This window comes from Lolium perenne, chromosome 7 (assembly GCF_019359855.2).
Source record: "Lolium perenne isolate Kyuss_39 chromosome 7, Kyuss_2.0, whole genome shotgun sequence".
Taxonomy (NCBI): Eukaryota; Viridiplantae; Streptophyta; class Magnoliopsida; order Poales; family Poaceae; genus Lolium; species Lolium perenne.
Window position 1 is genome coordinate 295,540,139 of NC_067250.2, and position 25,193 is coordinate 295,565,331.

The window sequence follows — 25,193 nt, forward strand, 5'->3', positions numbered from 1 at the left end:
CGATTGTTGTTGAAGTGGGGGGTCTCCTTTAGCCTTCTTGTTCCTTTGATACACCATTTATGCCTCATTGCCTAATACCTGAGATAATCCTTATAAACGTATTAGGTCAAATACTCTAACACGGTGTCATTGTTACCAAAATAATGGATAAGGGTAAAATACCCTTACATTTAGCTACAACTACAATGCTCTATATCATCTTTGAACACACTTGACATCCCAGCTAGAGGAATTAATCAAAAAAATTATAAACGTTTTGGCGGGTAACCAACCAAGAAAATGCCTAAATATTACTCTACTTACAACATTGTAAGTTGTCCATGTCATTGCACATGCACAACTAAACATTCTTTGCTGCTGTCCTGAATGCAAAACAGTAGCAGCTGTCTTGGAATAAGCGAAAGAGTCGTAGTGATACAACTACAAGCAATAAGCAAAGGTGTACCAACTCGTACACCAAGTGTACTTGGGAATCACAGCATATGTTCTTACTAGTAGAAGTACTTAAGAACATGCTTTACTTGTTGATGAAATATACTGCATCATACCTTTTACCCTCCTTTTATTTGTTCATCTATGTCATTGTTAGTTCAAAATTTATATAACACAGGAGGTAGTTGAAGGCCCCATTTAAAACCATCAGTGGTACAAATTAGATATCACTAGTGGTAAAGGAGGCATGAGGAAACCATTGGTGCACTTGACCATGTAAATTAATGGAATGATAAAAATTGCCTACCTATGTAACACACTTGGGCATTTTAATGGCCTGAGCTCACTGTTCATTATGGGTTGCTAATGGGTATGCATGCTAACCCATTATGGGCTCTTAATGGGCCATCCGAACTATTTTATGTTTGCCAACTCTCACGGAGTATACTAGGCCAGAGTAGAAATCTTTAATGGCCTTTTGCTAGGTGAATCCTATACACCAACCAGATCGGTGCTTCCGCACACCCTGGTTGGGTATAGGGTCTGGCCCATTTTCCTTTTTTTTCAATTTATTTTCGTTTTCTATTTATTCGTTTTCTTTCTTTCTTTTTTGTTTGTTTTCTGTTTTCTTTCTTTTCTTTCTTTTTTTTCAAATTCTGAAAATTTTAAATTTAAAAATTGTTTAAATTATAAAAATGTTTAAATTTAAAAATTGTTCAAATTTGAAAATTGTTCAATTAAAAAAATTGTTCAAATTTGAAAATTATTTGAACTTAAAAATTGTTCAGATTAGAAAAAATTTCAAACTTAAAATTGTTCAAATTTAAAATTTGTTCAAATTTGAAAATTGTTTAAATTTAAAAAAGGAAAAAAAAATAAATTGTTAAATCAGAAATGCCCGATTTTAAAATTTAAAAGTTCAGATTTTGATAATTTCGAATTTTAAAAAGTATTCAAATTATAAAAATTAACAGAAAGAAAAGAAACGAAAAAAGAAAAAATATTTACCTGATGTTGTTGGGCCGAGCCCAGCAAGCCACGTCTAACTAGCGGAACTGAAAACAGCGGCCAGGATCGTGTGCCGGGCCCAACAACGGCCGGGGGGGGGGGGGGGGGGTGCGGTTCCTCGCTCTCCACCGACCAGGTCGGTGTAAAGCAACCCCCTTTTGCTACACATACCGAAATATTTTTATGGGCTTTTACTAGAAGGGTTTGCCGATTTTTATGGGTTTTACTAGGCCAACCTACCTACTCTTATGGGCTTTTACTGGGTCGTTATGCTTTCTTATCGTGGGGTTTAACTGGGCCGGCTTGGGCCGGCCTGCTGAATGTTGGGGTTTCCACGTCAGATCAAGTTAACATCAGAGACGTCATGGGCTACTATTTACAAACATGTAATAATGATGACATCACTAGTAAACTGGATGATGTGATCATCATCGAGATGACGGTGGTACCAGCCAATTAGCGGCTTTTGCCACGTATTAGGTGGCATGACGCTAGTTGTCAACGTCCTCCCAAATTCAATCCACCGTGGATCAAATTTCCCTTGTTGATGCCCACTTAGCCACCACTGACTCAAAACCCGTGGTAAATCTTTTGGCGACATGATAGCCGCCTCGAGTGTCGTTTCGTCCATAATGACTCTTTAACCATGAAACACCTCTATAACCATGGATTTGCGACGTCCCTAATAACAATTTTTGTAGTGTCCGTCAACGCTAGACGCGCCGCCAGAGTGAGGATAGGGCGGGAAGGACGTTATTCTGACTTCGGGATGTCGTCGCCGCCTCAGATACCGAAGAAGACACAGAAAAAACCTAAAACAGGAAATAGGGTCCCTCTCTCCTGCGAGAGGTTGGGCTCCGATGTTCCTCCAAAGCCTAAGAGGCCATCGGAGGCGAGCTGACCGGAAGCCGCGTCGACGGAGGGGACAAAACCTTAGCCGCATGTGGATCACCTTTGTTATCTTCTTTTCCTCTCGTACCCATTCGGGGTCTTTCAATTAATTAAACACACACATTTTTTGGATCTTTATAATTATCCTAAACAGACCCCATATGTGTAAAAACATATTGTAATAGGCATTTCTTGGTAATTGTAGCTAGATAAATTAGGAACAGTATAGTCCCAAAGTTTCACGTAGATTATCTAAAAAAACAAATAGTTATAAGTGCACTTGTTAATTACTAGTTGGTTGTAAATAACAATTGCATGTTACACATAATTTAGTCCTCACCACAAGCTAGTGCTAATGTGGTCGGATGGGTAGATACAAGATTGTGCCTCTATAAAATGCACGACCAATGCAAAACTCCCTCTTAGCATTTAAAAATTACTAAGAAGTGGTAAATTAATAAACACAGAACATTATACATCAGACATCAATATGTGCATCTGCGGAAGAGTATGCGTCAATATCACATGTATCAAACTTATGGTATGCGGTTGTGTTGGTAATTGATTAGTTAAAATTGGAAACTTTCAATATAAAAGTTTTAGGGCATATATAATTTTTGAATTTTTTTAATATGCAAAGACCTCAGGAGCCAAAAGGACTTTACTATTTAGGATCATAACCATGTAAAAAAACAAAGGTCAAAGATATGCCCTCGAATGTATCCATGTCTAAATAGAATATATTTTACATTCAACGGGGTAAATGGGAGGAACAAAATGCACATGATTTAGATAGATACCTAGCATGTTCAATCAATAAAGATGAAGCCCTCGCAAATGCGAGGGCGACCATGCAAGATAACTTAAATTAAAAATCAAAAGATGAGTTGATGAATGACCAAGATTAAATGTGTTGAACCCTAACTCCTGCTTTCCATTTTTTCTCGAAAATGAGCATTTTATTACTTACGCAATAGATCCGACCTCTGCATAACTAAGATGCACACATCTGCACACAAATCCGTTACAAAACCACCAAGGTGTTCGAATAGGAAAACAAAGTTCATAAAAAACAAAAAAGACTAGCTAGGAGGATCTAGCTGAAGGTCACGATGCCACTCATGTTGGGAGAAAATATCCCTCGTTGTATCCTCCAACCGTGAAGACACCTCCGTAAAGAGGCCCCGGTGCTTCACACGCTGCAGTGGTACCCATGAACGAAGCATAGCTGTGCACCGGTAGATGACATGCATAAAGGAAGAAGAAATATTATTGAAAATCTTATCATTTCTACACAGCCAAAACGATCAAATAATTGCAATCGCTCCCATCCTAATAAGCCTAACATCCACACCATTGAGCCAGTTGCCAAATAAATTGACAACACTACGTGGTGGGTATAAGATAGACCCTATTTGAACGACTGACCATATTACACTGGAAGAATAAGTGTTTAATAGTCTCGTCCTGATAACAGATGACACACTTTTTTTACTTCCATGCCAGTTGCGTTTGGCAAGATTATCTTTAGTAAGAATTACCCCCGACGAAGATAGCAGGCAAAGAATTTTGTTTTCAGTGGTATCTTCATCTTCCAAATTTTTGAATTATTTTGGACTAGAATCTCAGGTTGAATGACAGTATTGTACATGGAAGTCACTGAGAATGAACCATTCCCTGTAAGATTCCAAAGAAATACATCCGATCCCTGCGTCAATTGAACTAACTCAAAATGATGTAACAATTCCTGCCAAGAGGTTTCTCTGGGATCGATGAGACTTCTTCTAAAAGCCACGTTTGGTGGGAAAGTTTCCAACACCTTAGCGATAGTATCGCTTTTGTGGCACACTATATTACAATGCCGGATACTGTTCTCGGGGAGTTGTTTTACCCAACCATTTATCCTCCCAGAACTGAATTTCCGACCCATCCTTAATAGAGAAAGATCCATATGGAAAGAAAAATTTCTTTGTTTCCATAAGACCATCACAAAAAGGCGAATCTCCTGGTTTCCAAAGAACTCCTGCTTTCCATATGGTGTTGTAAATTAGAAAATTAGACAAGTTCAATGGATGACAAAGATCGAATGTCCCAAATCCTAACTCGTCCCAAGACCCAACCACACATGTAGTAACTTTCAGCTCAAAGATCAACTACGTGTACACATATTTTCTTTTGGGAAACAATCCAAGAGTGAAAAAAAGAAATGCACTTCGTCCCCATCTTTCTCCGGTGCTTGGAACATGGTATGACACGTGACGGTGGAGCTGCATGCAACTTTCTTCTCCGGTGCAAGCTGCTCCGCTGTCTCACTGCACCGGCTCCCGAGACTTTGCCAATATGAACATATAAACGGAAATAAAGGACACCATTCTGAGCTCGCACCACAGCCGTTGATCCCGTGCCTTGGCACCACCAACCTCGTTGAAGCATTAACATCAGCTGGTCGACAATCAGAGAGAGCAATTCATTGGCGTCTCACGCGGAAGCCCAGCCTAACTAGCTAAGCTCGGAGCAGAGCAATGGAAGCCTGTTTCCCCTTCTTGGGTGTGCGAAAAAGGAGAGTACCACCGCCGCCGGTGGAAGGCGATCCGCACCATCGCAACATCGCTGCTGCCGCTCGAACTTTCTCGTTCGAGGAGCTCGCGGAGGCGACCAGGAATTTCAGGGATGAGTACCTCGTCGCTGGTAGAGAGCCGTCCATGTACAGAGGACGCCTGAAGAGCGTCAACCAGGTATGATCGATTGAATCCAGCCGGGGCTAATTCTTTGTTAACTATAGTTCCATATGTATCATGACGAGCTGATCCATGTGAGGGGAAAACTGATGCATGGTCTGGGACGAGAGGGGGTTTTGGTGTTCATCCAATCCACCATAATCCCTAAATTCTTTTCCTAAAAAATATACTAGTACCATGGAGAGTTTTTAATCTAGGCAAAAATACGAAAATTTGTGGTGATAATTCAGAATTATCCCGTCCAAATATCCAGATCAATAATTCCCCGTTCCCTTAAATACTATGGAAATTGGAAGTTTTTTTTTTAGATAAAAGGCACAAGTGCTCAACTTTGAATTAACAAAGCCACCAACAGCGAAAACGATACAGGAAATTGAAAGTAAACAAGCCCTAAGTGGGATCGTCATATACATTTGTAGGTCGTTGCTATGAAGCTGCAACATCTTGTCGACCGTAATAATGTATCAACGGAGCAACGCAACAGCGAGTTTCTTGCTCGCGTGCTGATGCTCAACGCGCTGCGTCACCCCAATCTTGTCAACCTTATTGGCTTCTGCGCTGACGGCAATCATCGGATTTTGGTTCATGAGTATCTACCACTGGGTTCTCTGGAAGATCACCTCCACGGTATGTGTGGTACCTACTGAAAATCTCGCTAAAACATGTCCATTTTTAACTCAATCAAATATTCAAATCAATCAATGATTTCGTAAAATTTGCTCACCAGATCCATCTCCAGACAAAGGACGGCTAGACTGGAGCACGAGGATGAACATAGCTGCCGATGTGGCCAGAGGATTGGAGTATCTACACGGAAAAGGCGTGGTGTGCTGTTACCTGCGAAGTTCAGACGTCCTGCTCGGAGTCGGAGACGGGTACCACTACCCAAAGCTGTCTCAGTATGAACTGGCAAAGGACGGCCAGCTTCTTGATGGCATTCGTGAAGCCCGGGATTTCCCCTGTACTATTGCCCCCGAGACCGCCATGTGCGGGAAGGTATGCAGGTCGTCGGACGTGTATAGCTTCGGCGTCGTGCTGCTGGAGATGATCACAGGGCGCAGGCCCTTCAGCCCACAGGCCGCCGAGGAAGACCGGGACCTTGTCACATGGGTAATTGCTCACAAAATTGCCGCTTCTTGTCAATTTGGACATGACTGTTGTGATGTTTTGGTGTTGGATCAGGCTCGGACATTGTTGGAAGACAGGGTGGAGTTCCGCCGGATGGCAGACCCGGCGCTGCAGGGCCGGTATCCGTCCCTGGGTTTGAAGGAGGCACTCACAGTTGCTTCCATGTGCATTCACCAAGACCCGGCCATGAGATCGCCAATCGGTGCCGTTGTTACGGATCTTGCTCGCCTCGCCTATGATCGATCAAGCTGAAGAAACGATCTGATGTCATCATGGTTGCATCGACCATGATTTAAGCTTATTGCTTGCTTGCCGTGAGTGGCAACAAAATGCTGCTTGTTGGGGGGAATAACAAGTACCTGCATGATTTAGGCTGTTCGGCACAATCCCTGTGTAACGTGGAGACTAGAGAGGTTAATTGGCCGGTAGTAATGGATTTAGAAATTGGGGTTGCTGAGGATTGGACGGCATGGACAAGAATGAGGAAGTTTCAGCTGGATCGATTTTTAAAATTTTCTAGTTTAACTTTTGATGTTTATCAACATGGTCTAAGTTGCATACCGTTGAATGTTAAGTTGATTATATGTTTCTAACTAAGTTGGGTTTTGGCACCATGTTTTTTTAGTTGATTTGAGCTTTTCTAGTTTAGCTTCATTTTTTACAAACATCTCCTAAGTTGCATACCGATGTACTGTAAAAGTCATCTATCTAGAGGGAAATAGACGAGTATTAAGATGAGATGGCAATTTAAGACGGGTTTGAAAGGGCACCCCCCTTAAGTGGGGTTTGTTTGATTGATAACAACGTTAGGGCATTTTACTGTCATGCTAAGTTTTTAAGTAAAACTCATTCAAAACACAAGACGGTGGTCGAACCCTCAAGTGAAAAGATCAAGTCGACGCCCGTAGTTTTTCCGTTGTGTAGATATAGGTGTTTTTGTCATTGTGAGGGTGTGATGGAATCATGATTGAGAGAACCCTTAGAATTGTTGCTTTTGAGGAGCTCCATACCGGAGACTCTGGGAAAGTCTCTAGGCCCAGGGTGTGAGTAGAGTGTCAACTTTGCCTCGCGTTCTGTGGTCGGTACGGAGGCTTTTTCCCTGAGACCAGAGACTTGGTCCAGAGACTCCAGCCCCGCCCTATCGTCGTAGCGGCCAGACCAGAGACTCCGGCCCTCTTAGGCTGGAGATTTCGAGAAAGTCCCTGGCCCCAGAATTTGGGCACAGTATCAACTCTGCCTCACGTGTTGTGGTCAGTCTGGAAGCTTTCATCCCCAGACTGGAGACTAGTCACCTTGAACAGCTACATTTACGAGGGTGCTATTATATCACCCTTCTTCCACCTTGGGAGACTGCGGCTTCTACTCTCTCCTCCATTTTTCCAAAGCTTAAACCTCTTAGATCTCCCTTCCTAGCTAGTCACTCAATCTTATTTCCCTCTTGCAAATAAAGGGAGGATACACTTCGACAAAAGGGATTTGAGTATCCCAACCGTCTCATGAAGAATTAAGTTGTGAAATTCTAGTTTTGTGTGAAGTCGCCCCCAAAGCTTGCCGGTGTTGTAAGAGTTCCGTGATCGGTTGTTGGGAGCATCCAATTAAGTTGTGGATGCATGTCCTAACCTTTGTGCAAACGTTTCAGATGCCACTTTGAAATCTATCGCTTAGTGAAGCGTGAGCTAACCTTTGTGGTTTGCTGACCAGGGAGTAGGGTGAAGCCTTTGTTTGTGGCGTTGGTTGGCCTTTGTGCCCCCTTCAACATAGACATAATTCTTTTTAAAAGGAAGGAACTACGGAAATCAACTCTTGTGTCTCTGCATGCTTCACTCACGGTTACCTCTTATCTTTTTCCGCACTTGTATCTTGTATCTTGTGTTTCACTTGTACTAGGTAATTCATATAGTTACATATCTAGAGAATTTACCCTTTTGTATCAAGGCTAAATTGAAACAAAACTCAAATTTAATTAGCACATATTCATCCGCCCCCGCTTTATAGGTGCCATACGATCCTTTCAGGACTGCTTAAAAGATATAACCTTTTACAACTACTAGGTTTTCAGTAGCTAACTTAATTTAACAAACTGTTGAACATCTGGATTGGTATTGGTGCTGAAAATTACACATGTTTCAACCAAACCCATAGTTGTACTGCCTTTCAACTCAAAGATCGAACAGTTCTACACATATTTTCTTCTGGAAAAACAACCCAAGAATGAAAAATAAAAACGCACTTCGTCCCCATCTTTCTCTGGTGCTTGCAGCATGGTGGGGAGTGGCGGTGAGGGCAGCAATTATCTTCTCTGATGCAAGCTGCTTTGCTCTCTCACTGCACCATCTCCTGAAACGAGAATGACAATTGTTGCGTGCACGGGACCTTGGACCTTCCGTGCACATATCCACCCTCCAATCCACTCTATTTGCTTTGAGATTAATATATGAAGGAATTCTTTGCATGCATTGTAACTCCCAGTACTACATTCTCTCTCTTTTTTACACAGACTAAATATCTAGTGTTGATTTAAAAGAACCATAATGATTGAAAACATATCAAATTAATAATCTGTTTAAATCTGTGTATTTATTTCGGTGATATATTTTAAACAAGCCTAATATTTGTTTGTTTAGACAAATCCAAATATGAATTCTTAAACACATTGAAACATGATGCACAATGAAACTTGATAAAACTACCTATAATTTTTTTTGTCTCGAGGTTGAACTCTAAGACAATTGCCAAATATTTACTAATTCTGATGAACCAAGTTTGAAAGAGTGAAACAAAATGTTCAAAAAGAAATTTCATCCAGTTTCACGAAATATCGAATGTTTCATCAAGTTTTGAAAGTCTTTTTTCAACAAATGTTCAATATTGGTCTCATTTTGAAGCTACTTTCACTAAAAGCTTAAATGCTCAAATGGTTTATAAATTGAACTTCCGATTAAAAACTACAGAGGTTTTTCATTTTACAAGTAGATGTAGTAGCGTGGGTGGAATGGAATCTAACTTTAACCAAAACAATAAAAAAAGGAGAGAGAAGGTGTCTCCTCACGAAACTTTCCCGATATGAACATAGACGGAAATAAAGGACACCACTCTGAGATCGCACCACAGCCGTTGATCCAGTGCCTTGGCAACATAAACCTCGTGGCAGCATCAGCTGGTCGACAGGCAGAGCGGATCTACAGACTAGCTAGGTAAGCAGGAAAGCAAAGCAATGGAAGCTTGCATCCCCTGCCTGGGTGTGCGAAAGGGGAGAGTGCCACCGCCGCCGGTGGCAGGCGATCCGCTCAATCGCAACGTCCCTGCCGCCGCTCGAACTTTCTCCTTCGAGGAGCTCTCGGCGGCGACCAGGAATTTCAGGGACGAGAACCTCGTCGCTGGTAGCGAGCCGTGCGTGTACAGAGGCCGCCTGAAGAGCGTCAACCAGGTACAATCGGTTGAATCCCAGCTAGCTAATTCCTTCTTACTTAGTTACATATGTAGCATAACCACATCAGCGATGTGAGAGGGAAACTGATACATAAGTGGGATGATACTGCACATTCGTAGGTTGTTGCTGTGAAGCTGCAGCATCTTGTGGATCGTAATAATAATGTATCAACGGAGCAACGCAACAGCGAGTTTCTTGCCCGCGTTGTGATGCTCAACGATCTGCGCCACCCCAAGCTCGTCAACCTTATCGGCTTCTGTGCCGACGGCAATCATCGGATTTTGGTTCATGAGTATGTGCCACTGGGTTCTCTGGAAGATCGCCTCCACGGTATGTTTGCTACATACTTAAAATCTAGCGATTATCTTTACTGAATCAATGCTCATTTTGAGTTTGTCTTAACCACCGGATCCATCTTGTAAATTCTCTGCTCATCAGATCCATCTCCAGAAAAACCACGGCTCGACTGGAGCACGAGGATGAACATAGCTGCCGGTGTGGCCAGAGGATTGCAGTATCTGCACGACAAAGGCGTGGTGTACCGATGCCTCCGAAGTTCAGACGTTCTGCTCGGAGACGGGGAGGGCTACCACCCAAAGCTGTCTCAGTACGAACTGGCAAAGGCCGGCCGACTTTTTGATGACTCTGAAGCCCAGGAAGCCCGGGAATTCCAAATAAGAACAATCGGTGCTCTTGCCCCCGAGACCACCATGGCCGCGCAGGTGTCCATGGCGTCGGACGTGTATTGCTTCGGCGTCGTGCTGCTGGAGCTGATCACAGGGCGCAGGGCCTTCAGTCCTCGGGCCGCCGAGGAAGAGCCGTTGCTTGTCACATGGGTATTTGTTCACATATTTGCCGACTCTTGTTAATTTTGTCATGAATGTTGTGATCGATTTGATGTTTTCTGTCGGCGCAGGCCCAGCCATTGTTGAAACACAGGGCAGGGATGCGCCGCATGGCAGACCCGGCGCTGCAGGGCCGGTACCCGTCGAAGGATTTGGAGATGGCACTGGCAGTTGCTTTCATATGCGTCCAGCAAGAGCCGGCCATGAGACTGCCCATCGGTGACCTCGTTAAGGTTATGTCTCTCCTCGCCTACGACAATGGAACTGAAGAACCACGCGGGCACCTATCCTAGGAGAAAAACGATCTCGTGTCATCATGATTTGTATCTATCATGAATTGTGATCAAGCTAATTACGATTGACAACAAGTACTTGGCCTACATGATTTAGACTGTTCGGCACAATTCATGTAACGAGGAGAAGTTAACTGGCTGGTAGTAACGGATTTAGAAATGGTTGGGTCTAGTGGTATTAAGGAGTGCAAGGTATGAGCAAGAAATGAGCAGAGGAAGTTTCAGCTGGACCGAGCCATCTCGATCCATTTACATTGATCTCTCTTGCATCATTTCTATATTTTATCTCCATTAAACAACATGTTGAACAATGTGACTTGCATTTATACTTACAACTGATTAACAGAATGGAAAGCCAGCAATAATTTTCCGACAATGTGCTCAGCATGAATTCGACAACAAACACAGATAGCCATAACTACAGTTTGCACTTGATGTCATCAGGACGAACTCCACATGACAGCCACCATTGAAACATGACAGCCACCATTGAACATGTCGACGTGTATGATTCACACTTAAACTGCATGGCAGACTGAAAAAATGATAGATTTTTCCATGTTGAAGTGCATCACTATTAATTGAACAGCACGTCAGAGATTTAGTCAGTCCTCGATAGCGACAACAATCTGCCACGATCTAAAAAAACACAAATCACATAATCAACTGTCCATCTTATAATTTATAATGTATTGTGCTTTTGTACTTACAACTACTTCCAAAGATTTAAAAACTACATTTCACATAAGAGCTTTAGCTATGCCAGAAATAATTAAACGCAGCTTAACGAACTTTCTGAACAAAGGTAAAATGATAAAATAATATCAACAAGGTTGACTAGATATTTAGCAATCTCTATTTTGCCGTAGCAGCCACTTCATGCTTCATCAACTATTTGAGCAATCAATCTAGTAGCGAAAAGGAGAAAATTATTCCAGGGGTAATGATGACCCTGCTTCCCATGGGATTGCTCCATATAATACCACAATGTTTTCAGGCAGAAAAATAACTGGCCGTGAGTACTGAATTTAGAGATGGCCAAAGAATAGAGGTGTCCTCATTCTATGGAAACTTGGAAACTACTCCGAGAATACTCTGGAATGGCTTTGACTTCACCACCAGGCCACATCCATAGACACCAGGATCTGCGTAGATGGTGCCTCGAGTGGCTCGGCAAGCTGAAAGACAAGGAGCTAGCAGTAGGGGTGATGGCACTCTATCAACTCTGGCTGGCTAGAAATGATGCCCGAGAGGAGGTGCAGGTTTCGGATCCGAGGGAGATCGCGAAGCGCTCGCTGTTTCTTGTTGAAGAGTGGGCAGAGTTACAGCCTTCGGCGACCCCAAAAACCCCGCAGCCGGTCGAGCACTGGCAGGCCCTGCGGAAGGGTGGCACAAGGTGAATGCTGATGGAGCTTTCTCATCGGTTTCAGGAGTCGGCGGGAGTGGCGCGGTCAAACGGGATCACCATGGCAGGTTTGTGGCGGGAACCAGCCATTTTTTGCCCTCGGTTGCTGATCTAGAAGGTGCCGAGCTCTTGGCCTGTAAAGCTGCCTTGGACCTGGCAAGGGCAAGGAGTGTCACAAAGGTATGCTTGGAGACGGACTGCTTGAGTGTGGTGTCGAAGTTGAAGAGCAGGGACAGGGATAGGTCGTTCTCTGGCCCGATAGTTGAAGAAATTAAGATGTTCCTCCACGGCTTCGTATGAATAGGGTTGCGCATCAGTTAGCTCAATTAGGCTGTCAAAATAAAGTGTGTAACATCTGGTTGGGTATGCCACCGGAATGTATTGAGACTTTGCTAGCATCCGAGTATGCTTAATATATGCAGCCGTTTGATCTCAAAAAAAAAAGCAACCACTGACATCAGCTTCCAGGTTTTTAGCGAAAGTGAAAAAGTAAATTAGAATCTATTACAAATGTTAAATGTTTTGCAGTAAAAGTAAGTTATGACCTGGATCCTTGCATCACCAATTGTCCGCCCAACAAGTTTGGTACTGTTAGTTGATAGATCTTTCAAAGACTGGGTCAGGCTGAAGCCATATTAAAATTTCACGGAAGAGAAACGACACAGATTAAGAATTTTTCTTTCCAAGTAGCTGAGTTGCGCATTAGGCAAATAGTAACTGAAATATGACTCACGTACTAATCTGAAATATAATCCTTTGACGTGATGATCAGGATGAATTTAACAAGACAAGAACAATTGATCGTGAGGGCTTGCACAATTTTGAAGTGAACTGCTGAACAGAGAATAAACGACTCAAATCGTTTGCCGCCGCCGATGGCGGAGATGGAGCTCCCGTCTCTGACTCCCTCGAGGGCCCTGAGTGCTTCTTGCCGCCTCCCCCAGCTCAGCTCCCTCCAAACTTCACACCGACGGTTCCGGATCGGGGTTGGGAAGAGGTTGGGGGACGGCGTTGCATAGGCTGGAGAAGGCGCCCACTCCGCCGCCTAGGAGGAAGACTGGGATCTCTCCCGCCTTCAAGCAGAGGGCTTTCGGCCTCTCCTTCCGCTGCCTAACGCCGGACCACTTCGTCACCGGCTGTCGTGGCATTGTCCGGTGTCTGGGATGCCGCCTCTCCGGGCTCCGTGAGCGGAACTGCAAAGCGAGTCGCTCATGCGAGCAACAGGTCCTGCAGTGGCTCGCCTCCGGCACCGGTTCGCTCCTGGGCATCGGTTGTTGCTCATCCGGGCAACTCTGCGGCTATTCCAGGTGAATTTGCGGCTGTTGGGGGGGGGGGGGGGGGGGGTTGTTCGGCCACTTCGCGACTTGGTCGCCGCTGTGCATGGTTGGGCTGATCAGGTCTCAATACTCTGGGAGCTAATGGACGCTTTGGGTGGAAGCCTTGCCCTCACCAATGCTTCGATGCGGTATGGATACATGTGCTGCCGATGTGGCTGGCTGCTCATCTGAGAGGTCTGGTGTGATGGTGCAGGCTATAGATGATCCTCCTGATTTGGCTTTACTCCTTCCCGAGATGATGATTCAAGGCGCAACGGAGCAGGCCAAGGTGGATGTTCAAATAATGGCATCTTGCATTGACATGGAGCTGAATGAGGTGGGGCCTGATGGGCTTTCAGCTGCGGAGGATCTGAGGGTTTCTGGAGCTCCTTGCACCGAGAAGCCTTCAAAGGGGTTAATCCAGATGGATGCAGATGAACCACTCGATAAGGCCTCACCTTCTCCATGGGGGGAGTTCCTTAAAGAGCTTGCTCTCACTATGTCGAGCTCTATGCACATGGGGGAGACTGCTCCATCTCTTTTAGAGCGACGCAGTTATTGTTTGGATAAGAAAAACAAAGATTGCGATATTCCTGTAGCCAAGCGCACCGAGTATAGGCGGGCGGAGGCTTTTGGGGAGGTTCCAAAATTCAAGAGCAAAGGGAAAACCAACGAAGAAGTTCCAAATGAGAAGATGCACCATTATCTGCAGATGTGTAAGAAGCAACACACGCCTCAGACAATTGAGGCGGTGCATGCCTTAGTAGATGTCAACCCGCTTGACCACTTCTGTTGTGAGGGTGCACGTAGGTGTGCTGCCAGCGGCGAGAGTTTGTGTGTGGTTTGTCTTTGTTGGATACAAGGTGTGGCCTCTATTCTTCTTAGGTTTAGGGGCTCTTGTATCTGACACGTGCCATGACTTATCGTGTGTGGTCTTTTGCCGGTTTCCCTGAATTAACCGTGCGATGTACGGTTTCTAGGTCCGGTTTTCCTTATTAACCAGATCAATTTTCTCCTTCTATAATGCAAAGGCACTGCCGTTCACCGTCAAAAAAACAACAACTTGATAATAGCAGCGCTGAAAGAAACCAGAGCCAGACTTTGATAATCAGTCCTTACTAGTGATAATAATGTACTATGATCTAAAATATCTCATGCACAAACCTCATAACCAACTCCAAGTCAGCATTGATGAGCAATGTTGATGCGACATGTGCTAATTCTAATTCCAACGGGTTAAGATGTGGTCTTCAGATATACCACAAAATAACAGGGTTTTTTCATCACAAAAGCTGAAGCGTGGTAACAGGATAGTACCAGATCAACACTTTTGTGTGCATATTTAGCAATTCGACCAATGCATGGTCATGTTCCTTAACATGTCAAATATGATAACATATAAACTATGCTATGTATTCCAGAGCCACATATTACTAACATTATGACTAATCATTCACAAACCACAAGCAACAAATTAGGCAGACATACAAAAGTTGTAACGAAAATGCAAAGACAGCAGACAAGACGCAAGTGCCAGTATCGTACCTGGAGTGTAGAAACTCATGTAGGGCAGGACGCTAAAGTAGAGTCCAGACTGATCAAGCTTCTTAACATGCCCAGAATTGAGCTTGACCATGAATAAGCCAACACCTGAGCAAACGAAGATGACATCCATACCCTCAGCCAAGCCGATCAGGAATAGTTTTTTGACGTGATTGGCAACAGGTATTGTTTTCCCCAGCTGGATGACCCTATATTGTACCCATTCTGCAGCTTCTTCTGTATCCACCTTCCTTGACCACGTACAAAGGCTGAAACCCTGGATGCAGGCAAAGCCCAGCGAAGTGTTGTTCTCCATCGCAATGAGGGCAATGAAGAACACAGACGCTAGCTATGGGCGGGTCAAACATGGATAAGCGATCCTTGCTCAAGTCATACTTGACGATTGCACTGTCCGGCCGAGCTGTGAAGTGACTGCGTCTGCGTCTCCGACAAGTGCATGTCTGCGCTGGGCAAGGAAATCACAAGTCTTGCCATGGCATACTAGCACGCTCCACGCACCCGTCTCTGATGAGTACATGCTCGCAAGCATGCCGTCTACCACGTTCTGGGCATTGGAGTCACGGCCGGCAAAGACGACGACACGCGGAAGGGCCCGCCGTGGCAGTCGAGGTGGTCACAGCCGTCGGCGGCGCAGAGCACCGCTGCGGAGTAGATGTACCAATCCATGTCCAGCTTGGGCAGCTCGTGTCGTTCGCCCGTGACGGGGTCCCAGACGAGACCCAGAATCCGGCCGTGGAACACCTGGATGAGGATGCGGCCGTGGCGGCAGTCGAGGACGCGCGTGTGCCAGCCGTCGCAGCACCGGTAGGGGAATAATGGCATTGACGTGGTGGAGGTGAAGCGGATATGTGTGTCCCGTTCGAGCACCATGAGGAGGCCGAGGAGGGGAGGGGCGCCGTGGAAGGCGCGGTAGCGACGGCCGAAGCCGGGGCCGCAGATGATGCGGAGCCACGACTTGCAGACGAGGGCGGCGCGAAAGAGGTGCTCGGGCTCGTCCGGCGGCAGGTGGAGGAGGATCTCGGCGACGACGTCGTCGATTAGCGGGGGTGGCGGCGCCATGGTTTCGGTGGGGACTGTGGAAGAGTCGGCCGACCGGTTGGGTACTTGGGTTCTGTTAGGATTTAATTAATGGGCGAGTGGCGACTGAGTGTCTCAGTCGCCTATATCATCTGACAAATCTCAGTTTTAATATAGTTGTAACTTATAAAAATAGTACTAATTATCAGTTTCAACTATTAAATTCTTAGTTTCAACCTAGTGGAAACTCACTATGTTCTCACACTGCATAAATTGCGAGGCAAAATCCAAAGGCTAAAAGCGTCGACTGATACATACTAAAAATCAGGCGCCTAATTAAAGGGGTAATCCTCCCTCATGTAATTCTCTATGTTGGTTGGTTTGTCAACAGACACAACCCTTCCTCACACCTCTTCAAACGGACGTGACTCATATTCGCGTCTCTTCCCCTTGTATATAAGTTGTGAATCATCAATGGAACTGGATAGTTGAATTATGTGTTGTCTATTTCCATTGTCTCTCAACTCTTACTTTTAACACGTTATCAGCACATAGATTCTACCAAAAGCATTTGGCCTAATCTAATGTCCGGCGGAGGAAGACGATCGCATGACCAACTCGTCGATACCCGGACGAGCGATAGGCTGCACACATCCTGATCAATCAATGAACTAAAAATTGGTTGTTTATTTCCTTTACGCACCCACGCAGATTCTTTTTGAGAGCATGCACAGGTAGAAGAGGATGGATTGAACAGCCAAAAGGAAGATGAAGAAATCCAAACCATTGCCGTTCTCGGCAAAGCACTCGATCGACTCAGATCAGTTAGCATGCAGTTGCATGCAACCTATTCAATCTTTAGTGCATCGATTGATTACATAAATTTTATTTTTTTACTGAGATCGGTGAACTAATCGCTGCATGCTCATCCTATCTTCTAATTAGAATTGAAGAACGACGTCTCAGACTGCCGAAGCAGAACTCAGCGACGGCACAACGCGGAACGGCAAACGGCACCCTCCGCGACTGTTGGTTCTTGGCGACCGCAACCCAGCACGGCGCCGGCGACCGCAACTACCTGCACGACGGATGGTGACTACCGACGGTGAAACGGTACCATCCATCAGCGACGGCAGCCGTGATCGGAACTTAAACCGGCCGTTCACTCCAGTCCGACGCGGCCTCATCTCCAAGAGGCACGCAGCGAAGCGATGACGGATAGCAGCCCCGGCTCGCGCTCTCCTGGCGCGGCGGTGCCTCAAGTTCCTAAGGCAGCGGCGGCTCAAGGGCGCCTGGCCGGCAACGACGGCGGCCAAGGGCCTGCACGGCGCTGCTTAGCACTCGGGACAGCGGTGGACGTCAGCGACCATCAGCCCAAAGGCGACGGCGGACGACGAGCTCCTAATTCGCATCTTTTTGATGCGGCTGCTCGTCGCCTACCATGTCGTACATCCAACGGCGGCCGCTTCGTGCGGACTCACCGCAGCGACGCCTCGGCCTCCTACGTGTTGGCGGCGGCGATCCGCAGACGACGATCTGCGGACGGCGACCGGCGGTGGAGTGGCCGGCAGCCACGACCAAAGGGGATTGTGGCGGAGCGGTTTCCCTTATCCATTCCCAGGTTCCCAGGGGCGGTGGGGCTGGGCTGGCCAAACCGGTAGGATGGGCCAAGGCCCAAGTGCTGGCCGCCAGAAAAACAAAAGAAGCAGAATCAAAAAAGAGTGGCCTCAGTCACTGTATTGGGCTGTAACTTCGGCCCAGTATGCTAAATTTTTCATTTTCTCTTTTCTGAATAAGCTTTCAGCTGTTCAGTTTTTGTACATAATGTGTTTGTTAGAAATTTCAAACACGACGCGACCTCATCTCCCTCGCCAGTGGCATCTTGCGGCACTACTGACCGTGGTGGTCGGCTCCATCCAACCAGGCCGGCGAACGGCGCGCGCGGCGGACTTTCCCCGTTGTCGCTGATCCCGACGGAGACGGCTTCCAGTACGCGCATCGGCCCTTGGCCTCGACGGCGCTTCGGCCAGCTCATCGTGCGGGAACGCGCTTCGGCTTTAAGAACGGGTGCGACTGGTTACCGCGCAGAATTGGAGATAAGAAAACCTTATCTCATCGTCTGTTTTGTATAAAGGTTCCTACAATCGTAGGAATTAGTACAAAACAACCTAGAACAGTGGTCTAGGCCAGTTTCAACCCGTATATTTATGGATTTTTGCATATTGGACCTATTAACAATACTATTTACTAGTATTCCATCTGTTTGAGACATGGTATTTTTACAATACTATTTCCGTTGGATACAAAATATTCCAGAATGTGCGTGATGTAATATATTTCCATGCCCCGATATGTTGAGATTTATTACATCCATTAGTTTGCAACTGAGATTTTTTTAATTTCTTGTGAATTACAATCAATTCATAGTCTTAATTAAGTCTTCGGCTTAATACGAGCACGAATTGAAAAATGCCAAATTCTAAGTGACTTCTTCAAATTGATGTTTTGGGATCATAGGTAGTGTGCGGATCTACTGCATTGCAGATTATCTTCACTACCATGATTAGTTTATCAAGTGATCTCCCAAACATTTTTATTAAGTCATGATATAAGGCTCTAGAATTACGAGTATCTACTGATTCCATTAGATTATACTCTCTAGTGCCGAGAGATGGACCCCAAGTTTCCTTGGAGATTATCTACAACATGTCATACTTAACAATTTGAAGTTCACACTAATAATTTAAAGTCCACTACATGAAATTATCATTAATTTTGCATAGTTCATTACAACATAACCATGATGGTTTTTGATTTAACAATTGTAAATTAATAATCTCTGGTTCACCCATGTAAGTAAACGGTGGCCGAAAAGAATTTGAATCCTTCGCCCTCAATGACCACAACTACCCTACATGGGGCCATGGACATAAGGATCAGCCATGCATCTCGTGGAATAGTGTGTGCAATCTAGGCCCTGAAGGATCCACCTTCGGCTGGTGTCACGCCGCCAACAGAAGAGAAAATGTATGTTGTCTTGTAGATTATAAGACATCATACATCCAGATCATAAGGGTTGTGAAAGGCATGTCAGAGCACAAGTTTGAAAAACTAAGCTTTGCGACGAGTGTGGATGTTATACGCATATCACGAAGAAATGCCACACCCCATAACATCTGGTTTTTCTGTATCAACAATCGCTGGAATGCAAATAACCTTAAGGTAAAAGGTTTGAAGCTCACTTCAACCTTCATCCAGACTGCACTAATAGAGATGGTTGTTCGCGAGATGTTCCTCTTCGACATTGCAACACCATAACTCTCTAGCGGTCCCGGGATCCTATGGGCACGGAGAACATGATCATTGAGTATGCCTCAACCGACATGTTTGGAGACTTTAACTAGTCCCATTATCTCCTTAGCGAACAATTAATTCATGTCCATTTTTTTTTGTAATAGAACATATATATTGTATTTCACAATATATTTTATCAGCACTCTGGTATGAAAAAGATTGAATGTCTTCTATATATTTTATAAAGATTTCCACAATGGAAACTCTCTAATTCGATATATATATATATATATATTTCTACGGGATTCAATTCAATGGACGAGGAACAAGTATTTAAAAAGGTACCCTCTCTATTGTTTGGATTGTACTACACGTACATCCAACCCCGTAGCACATGTTGCCTATAAATCAATTTCATTGGTCATGATTTGCATGAAGCTAAGTTTCCTTAATAATTGGATATTATGTAGCTTATTTTGAGGTTCTCATATAGTCCCTCGATCGAGTGCATTTGAGGTGATATTTGTGGCCTCTTCCAACCATAGTGTGGACTAAAACCTAATTATAATCAATTTGAATGGAAAATTATGCAAAATTCTCTTCATGTGCCTCCAATAATTATTGCAGGGTTCGAATATTTGGGGTTCAGCACTTTGTCACATATGTCCGTACACAAAAGATTTGGTTAAATATCTGAGCAAGAGGATCGGGCTCGTTGCACGACCTTTGTTAATGAGTTGAAATTTTACCAACTTCACGTTGGAGTCATGCGGCTTTAAACACCCTTGACTAACTAACTGCATATTGCAGAACTTCCCCTCTGCAATTGATACGTGGAAATCCTCCGACCATTTCCCATCTGCGTAAGTTCGGAATCGCTTCACGCGTACCGATCTCACCACCGCAACGTACATCATATGCCCACAAATTAGGGATCTATTTGGGGTACAGATCTCCGTCGATCACTAAGTACCTTGAACTCCTCATAAAGGATATGTTCATAGCCTCGTATGTTAATTGCAAATATTGAAGGATGGATATTTCCAGGCATTAGGGGGAGATTTCAAGTACCAAATAGAATGCCAGGAAATCATTTGGAACTCCACTTCCTCCTCATGTCCACGTACTCAAGAATATGGACTATACGTCTAGGATTCACAAATTTGCAACAATTCGCAAAATAACCCGCCATATTTATTTACTGATCTCAAAGGTGTTATATAATCCTTTAATCCGGCTACAAATGCGCCCGAAAGAGTGGAGGTACCAATAAAAACCACTCAACTCCCTATCTCTGAATAGAGGTGGAGTAGTACGACCTCTAACAAGGATCAAGCTTCCTACAAGCAACAAGGTAAAATGAGGAGAAATCCTCTGAATCAGTAAATGCATATCAACCTAGCGTTGATTAACACCTTATGGGTAGTATACACCCAGTGGAAGGAAAACCTCCACAACCCAGCTTCAGCTTGCACACACTGGCTGGGACATCGGAATATCCAGACTCACTCGTATTGGGAAATCACGAAGAGTCATCATGGGTGCTTGGGAGATTTCCTCCAACTATATTGATTCTGGAGAATCATATGATTAAAGCCTACAAATGTCGACAATATTTCTCTTGTATGATTGCAAACATCCTTCATAATGATTCAGATCCAAAGACCATGGCCATGGCAGAGTGTAAACCACTTGCTTGGACTGAAACAATCAAAGGATGCAATCCAAGCAGAATTAGCCTCGCTCCTCCAAATGAATTCTCTATGCGGTTCAATATGTTCTCTTCCAGCAATAGAATGAGATAATAAGTTGGTGAGAAAGCAAGGCTTGTAGCACAAGGTCGGATTTACGCAGAGATCCGAGACCTAATCTCCAGAAGTGAGTGAAATCCTATTTCCGATACATTATATGAATGGCAGTACAAAATCATCTATCTGTGTAGTTGATAGATATAGTGACTACATATCCATGTGGATCACTAGATTTGGACATGTATGGTTCCTGTTGGAATCTCAATCCGAATCGAAATGCAAATGCAACATGTATTGTGTAAACTCAATAAGTCACAACATGGCTTATTGTTGTCGGTAATATTTTGGTACAACCGATGTAGTGAGTTCATTATACACAAGGATTACTCCCACAATGATTATTACCCATGTGTGTTTGTCATACACAAGGATTACTCTTGCAATAACGAAGCACGTGATCATCTAAAAGACGGAATTTGAGATGAAGGATTTGGTCCAAATCAATGCTTGATATTACAAGTTGAGCTACTACACTCAAGTATTATGGTACACCAAGCTGCCTATATTATAAATATTGGAAAAAATTACAATGAAAAAGTCATGTCAATCTTCCATGCATGTAGGTTATTCGATCTCTAGATGTAGAGAAAGATCCACTCAAACCACGGGATGATGTAGAAGGGATGTTGGAACTTGAAGTTCCATATCTCAGTTCCATTGGACCCACCAACGCAATTGGTTGGGAATCAAGAATATCTTTCGATATCTCCAAGGCACCACACATTACTTGGCATATTCTTGTAATTTCAGAGAAATCTGAACTCCAATATCATCGGGATACACTGATGTTTGCTAATTGAATGATCCCCACAATGTGTATCAACATGGTAGAATTGTCACTTCATAGATTTCTTCGAAACAGACTCTGGTGACTACACCTACAAATCATTCTAAAATACAAGGCCTCGTACACACTTGTAGCTCTATGGAATGATAAACCACATACATCATTGATGTGGTATTGGTTCTCTTGAACCAACAATTATTATCTACACATATAATGTTGCTTGTGTTGCATGGATGCAAACATGATACATCAAGAGCAATATCACTAAGCATATTGCCTCTAGATTGTTTTATCTCCATGAACTTTGGAAGAGTTGGGGAATAAACATCCTGCAAGTCAAATCACACAATAATGTTGTTGATTTGTTCATGAAGTCTCTACCAACTTCGACATTCAAGAAGTATTTTTTTGGAATTGGTATGCGACAGCTTCCAAATTTGCAAGAATCAGGGGGAGTATCTTCCTGAATCAATCATGTTCAAAGCATCATATTTCACTCTTTTTCCCTTTATGAGTTTACTATACAGGTTCTCATAAGGGTTTTTAATGAGGTAATATCAACACAAGTTAATATGTCATATTTCTGTTTTCCCCACCGGGGTTTTTAGGAAAATATATACGACATATATTGTTCTCTATACTCTATGGGTTTTCCCTTTTACAAGGTTTTTCTCATATCGAGTTAACAAAGAGACAACATCAATTATATGCTGTGTCATTTTCTCCTTATTTTCCCACTGGGTTTCGAAGGAGTTTTAACAGCATATCCAACCATTATATGTTGCACTATTTTCTCCTTATTTTCCCACTGGGTTTTTAAGGAGTTTTAGCAACATATTATACACACTACTCTCCTCGTATTTTTCCCACAGGGTTATTAGAGGAGATGATTCTAAAGATGATTCTAGAGATGACCAACACAAGGACAAGGAAGGATTAGGGGGGTGTTAGGATTTAATTAATAGGTTAATTAAAGGGGTAATCCTCCCTCATGTAATTCTCTATGTTGGTTGGTTTGTCAACAGACACAGCCCTTCCTTACACCTCTTCGAACAGACGTGACCCATATTCGCGTCCCTTCCCCTTGTATATAAGTTGTGAATCATCAATGGAACTGGATAGTTGAATCATTTGTTGTCTATTTCCATTGTCTCTCAACTCTTACTTTTAACAGGTTCAACAACGAGTGCTCTCTTTTTTTTAGGAATCGACCAGAACGTGCCTGGCCCTGAAAAATCCCTTCTTTCTTAGGAAAATGACCACAATGTGCCTGTTTCCCGTACGGCCATACCTACAAAATAATTTTATGAACGACGTACACAAATCCACCAAACTCACTCCAGCAATCAACACCTACCATTGCGTTGGGAAACCACTTCCTGGGGAATTTCTGGCACTATAGCGCGCCACTTGTCACGTGCAGAGTGAGTTGTCTTCCTGATACGTCTCCGACGTATCGATAATTTCTTGTGTTCCATGCCACATTATTGATGATATCTACATGTTTTATGCACACTTTATGTCATATTCGTGCATTTTCTAGAACTAACCTATTAACAAGATGCCGAAGTGCCGATTCTTTGTTTTCTGCTGTTTTTGGTTTCAGAAATCCTAGTAACGAAATATTCTCGGAATTGGACGAAATCAACGCCCAGGGTCCTATTTTGCCACGAAGCTTCCAGAAGACCGAAGAGGAGACGAAGTGGGGCCACGAGGCAGCCAGAGCATAGGGCGGCGTGGCCCCTGCCCTGGCCACGCGGCCCTATGGTGTGGGCCCCTCGTGCCGCCTCCTGACCTGCCCTTCCGCCTACTTAAAGCCTCCGTCGCGAAACCCCCGGTACCGAGAGCCACGATACGGAAAACCTTCCAGAGACGCCGCCGCCGCCAATCCCATCTCGGGGGATTCAGGAGATCGCCTCCGGCACCCTGCCGGAGAGGGGAATCATCTCCCGGAGGACTCTACGCCGCCATGGTCGCCTCCGGAGTGATGTGTGAGTAGTCTACCCCTGGACTATGGGTCCATAGCAGTAGCTAGATGGTTGTCTTCTCCCCATGTGCTTAATTGTCGGGTCTTGTGAGCTGCCTAACATGATCAAGATCATCTATCTGTAATTCTATATGTTGCATTTGTTGGGATCCGATGAATAGAGAATACTTGTTATGTTGATTATCAAAGTTATGTCTATGTGTTGTTTATGATCTTGCATGCTCTCCGTTACTAGTAGATGCTCTGGCCAAGTAGATGCTTGTAACTCCAAGAGGGAGTATTTATGCTCGATAGTGGGTTCATGTCTCCGTGAATGCGGGAAGTGACAGAAATCTCTAAGATTATGGATGTGCTGTTGCCACTAGGGATAAAACATTGATGCTATGTCCGAGGATGTAGTTATTGATTACATTACGCGCAATACTTAATGCAATTGTCTGTTGTTAGCAACTTAATACTGGAGGGGGTTCGGATGATAACCTGAAGGTGGACTTTTTAGGCATAGATGCATGCTGGATAGCGGCCTATGTACTTTGTCGTAATGCCCAATTAAATCTCACAATACTCATCATAATATATATGTGCATGGTCATGCCCTCTTTATTTGTAAATTGCCCAACTGTAATTTATTCACCCAACATGCTGTTTATCTTATGGGAGAGACACCTCTAGTGAACTGTGGACCCCGGTCCAATTCTCTATACTGAAATACAATCTACTGCAATCTTTGTTCTCTTTGTTTTCTGCAAACAATCATCTTCCACACAATACGGTTAATTCTTTGTTACAGCAAGCCGGTGAGATTGACAACCTCACTGTTTCGTTGGGGCAAAGTACTTTGGTTGTGTTGTGCAGGTTCCACGTTGGCGCCGGAATCCCTGGTGTTGCGCCGCACTACATCTCGCCGCCATCAACCTTCAACGTGCTTCTTGGCTCCTACTGGTTCGATAAACCTTGGTTTCATACTGAGGGAAAACTTGCCGCTGTACGCATCACACCTTCCTCTTGGGGTTCCCAACGGACGCGTGCTGTACGCGTATCAAGCTCTTTTTCTGGCGCCGATGCCGGGGAAATCAAGACACGCTGCAAGGGGAGTCTCCACTTCCCAATCTCTTTACTTTGTTTTTGTCTTGCTTAGTTTTATTTACTACTTTGTTTGCTGCACTAAATCAAAATACAAAAAAATTAGTTGCTAGTTTTACTTTGTTTGCTATCTTGTTTGCTATATCAAAAACACAAAAAAAATTA

General features: G+C 44.2%; 2 protein-coding genes and 1 pseudogene across 3 annotated transcripts; 2 read left to right on the forward strand and 1 right to left on the reverse strand.

Moving 5' to 3' along the window:
• The first annotated feature begins 4,710 nt into the window (after positions 1-4,710).
• LOC127312151 (serine/threonine-protein kinase PBL27) lies at positions 4,711-6,701 on the forward strand. 2 transcript variants are annotated; one of them, XM_051342612.2, is made up of 4 exons: positions 4,715-5,066; positions 5,489-5,696; positions 5,797-6,179; positions 6,252-6,701. In XM_051342612.2, exons 1-4 carry the CDS (start codon positions 4,854-4,856, stop codon positions 6,447-6,449), a joined length of 1,002 nt encoding a protein of 333 aa, XP_051198572.1. In that variant the 5' UTR covers positions 4,715-4,853; the 3' UTR covers positions 6,450-6,701. The 2 variants fall into 2 exon arrangements, with proteins under 2 accessions (XP_051198571.1, XP_051198572.1); XM_051342611.1 differs by having other exon boundaries at positions 4,711-5,066; positions 5,797-6,701.
• A 2,579-nt stretch (positions 6,702-9,280) lies between these two features.
• LOC127312152 (serine/threonine-protein kinase PBL27) lies at positions 9,281-11,017 on the forward strand. Its single transcript, XM_051342613.2, has 4 exons — positions 9,281-9,624; positions 9,747-9,957; positions 10,066-10,463; positions 10,544-11,017. The coding sequence occupies exons 1-4, from the start codon at positions 9,412-9,414 to the stop codon at positions 10,763-10,765; spliced, it is 1,044 nt and encodes a 347-aa protein (XP_051198573.1). The 5' UTR covers positions 9,281-9,411; the 3' UTR covers positions 10,766-11,017.
• A 183-nt stretch (positions 11,018-11,200) lies between these two features.
• LOC127315146 (uncharacterized) lies at positions 11,201-16,108 on the reverse strand (annotated as a pseudogene).
• Between the last annotated feature and the right edge of the window lie 9,085 nt (positions 16,109-25,193).

Bases quoted from the DNA above. Each gene is read 5' to 3' on its own strand.
- LOC127312151 (XM_051342611.1), top strand. From the start codon at position 4,854: ATGGAAGCCTGTTTCCCCTTCTTGGGTGTGCGAAAAAGGAGAGTACCA. The intron at 5,067-5,488 runs GTATGATCGATT...ATACATTTGTAG, and splicing joins GCCTGAAGAGCGTCAACCAG to GTCGTTGCTATGAAGCTGCA. The intron at 5,697-5,796 runs GTATGTGTGGTA...TTTGCTCACCAG, and splicing joins TCTGGAAGATCACCTCCACG to ATCCATCTCCAGACAAAGGA.
- LOC127312152 (XM_051342613.2), top strand. From the start codon at position 9,412: ATGGAAGCTTGCATCCCCTGCCTGGGTGTGCGAAAGGGGAGAGTGCCA. The intron at 9,958-10,065 runs GTATGTTTGCTA...TCTGCTCATCAG, and splicing joins TCTGGAAGATCGCCTCCACG to ATCCATCTCCAGAAAAACCA. The intron at 10,464-10,543 runs GTATTTGTTCAC...CTGTCGGCGCAG, and splicing joins AGCCGTTGCTTGTCACATGG to GCCCAGCCATTGTTGAAACA.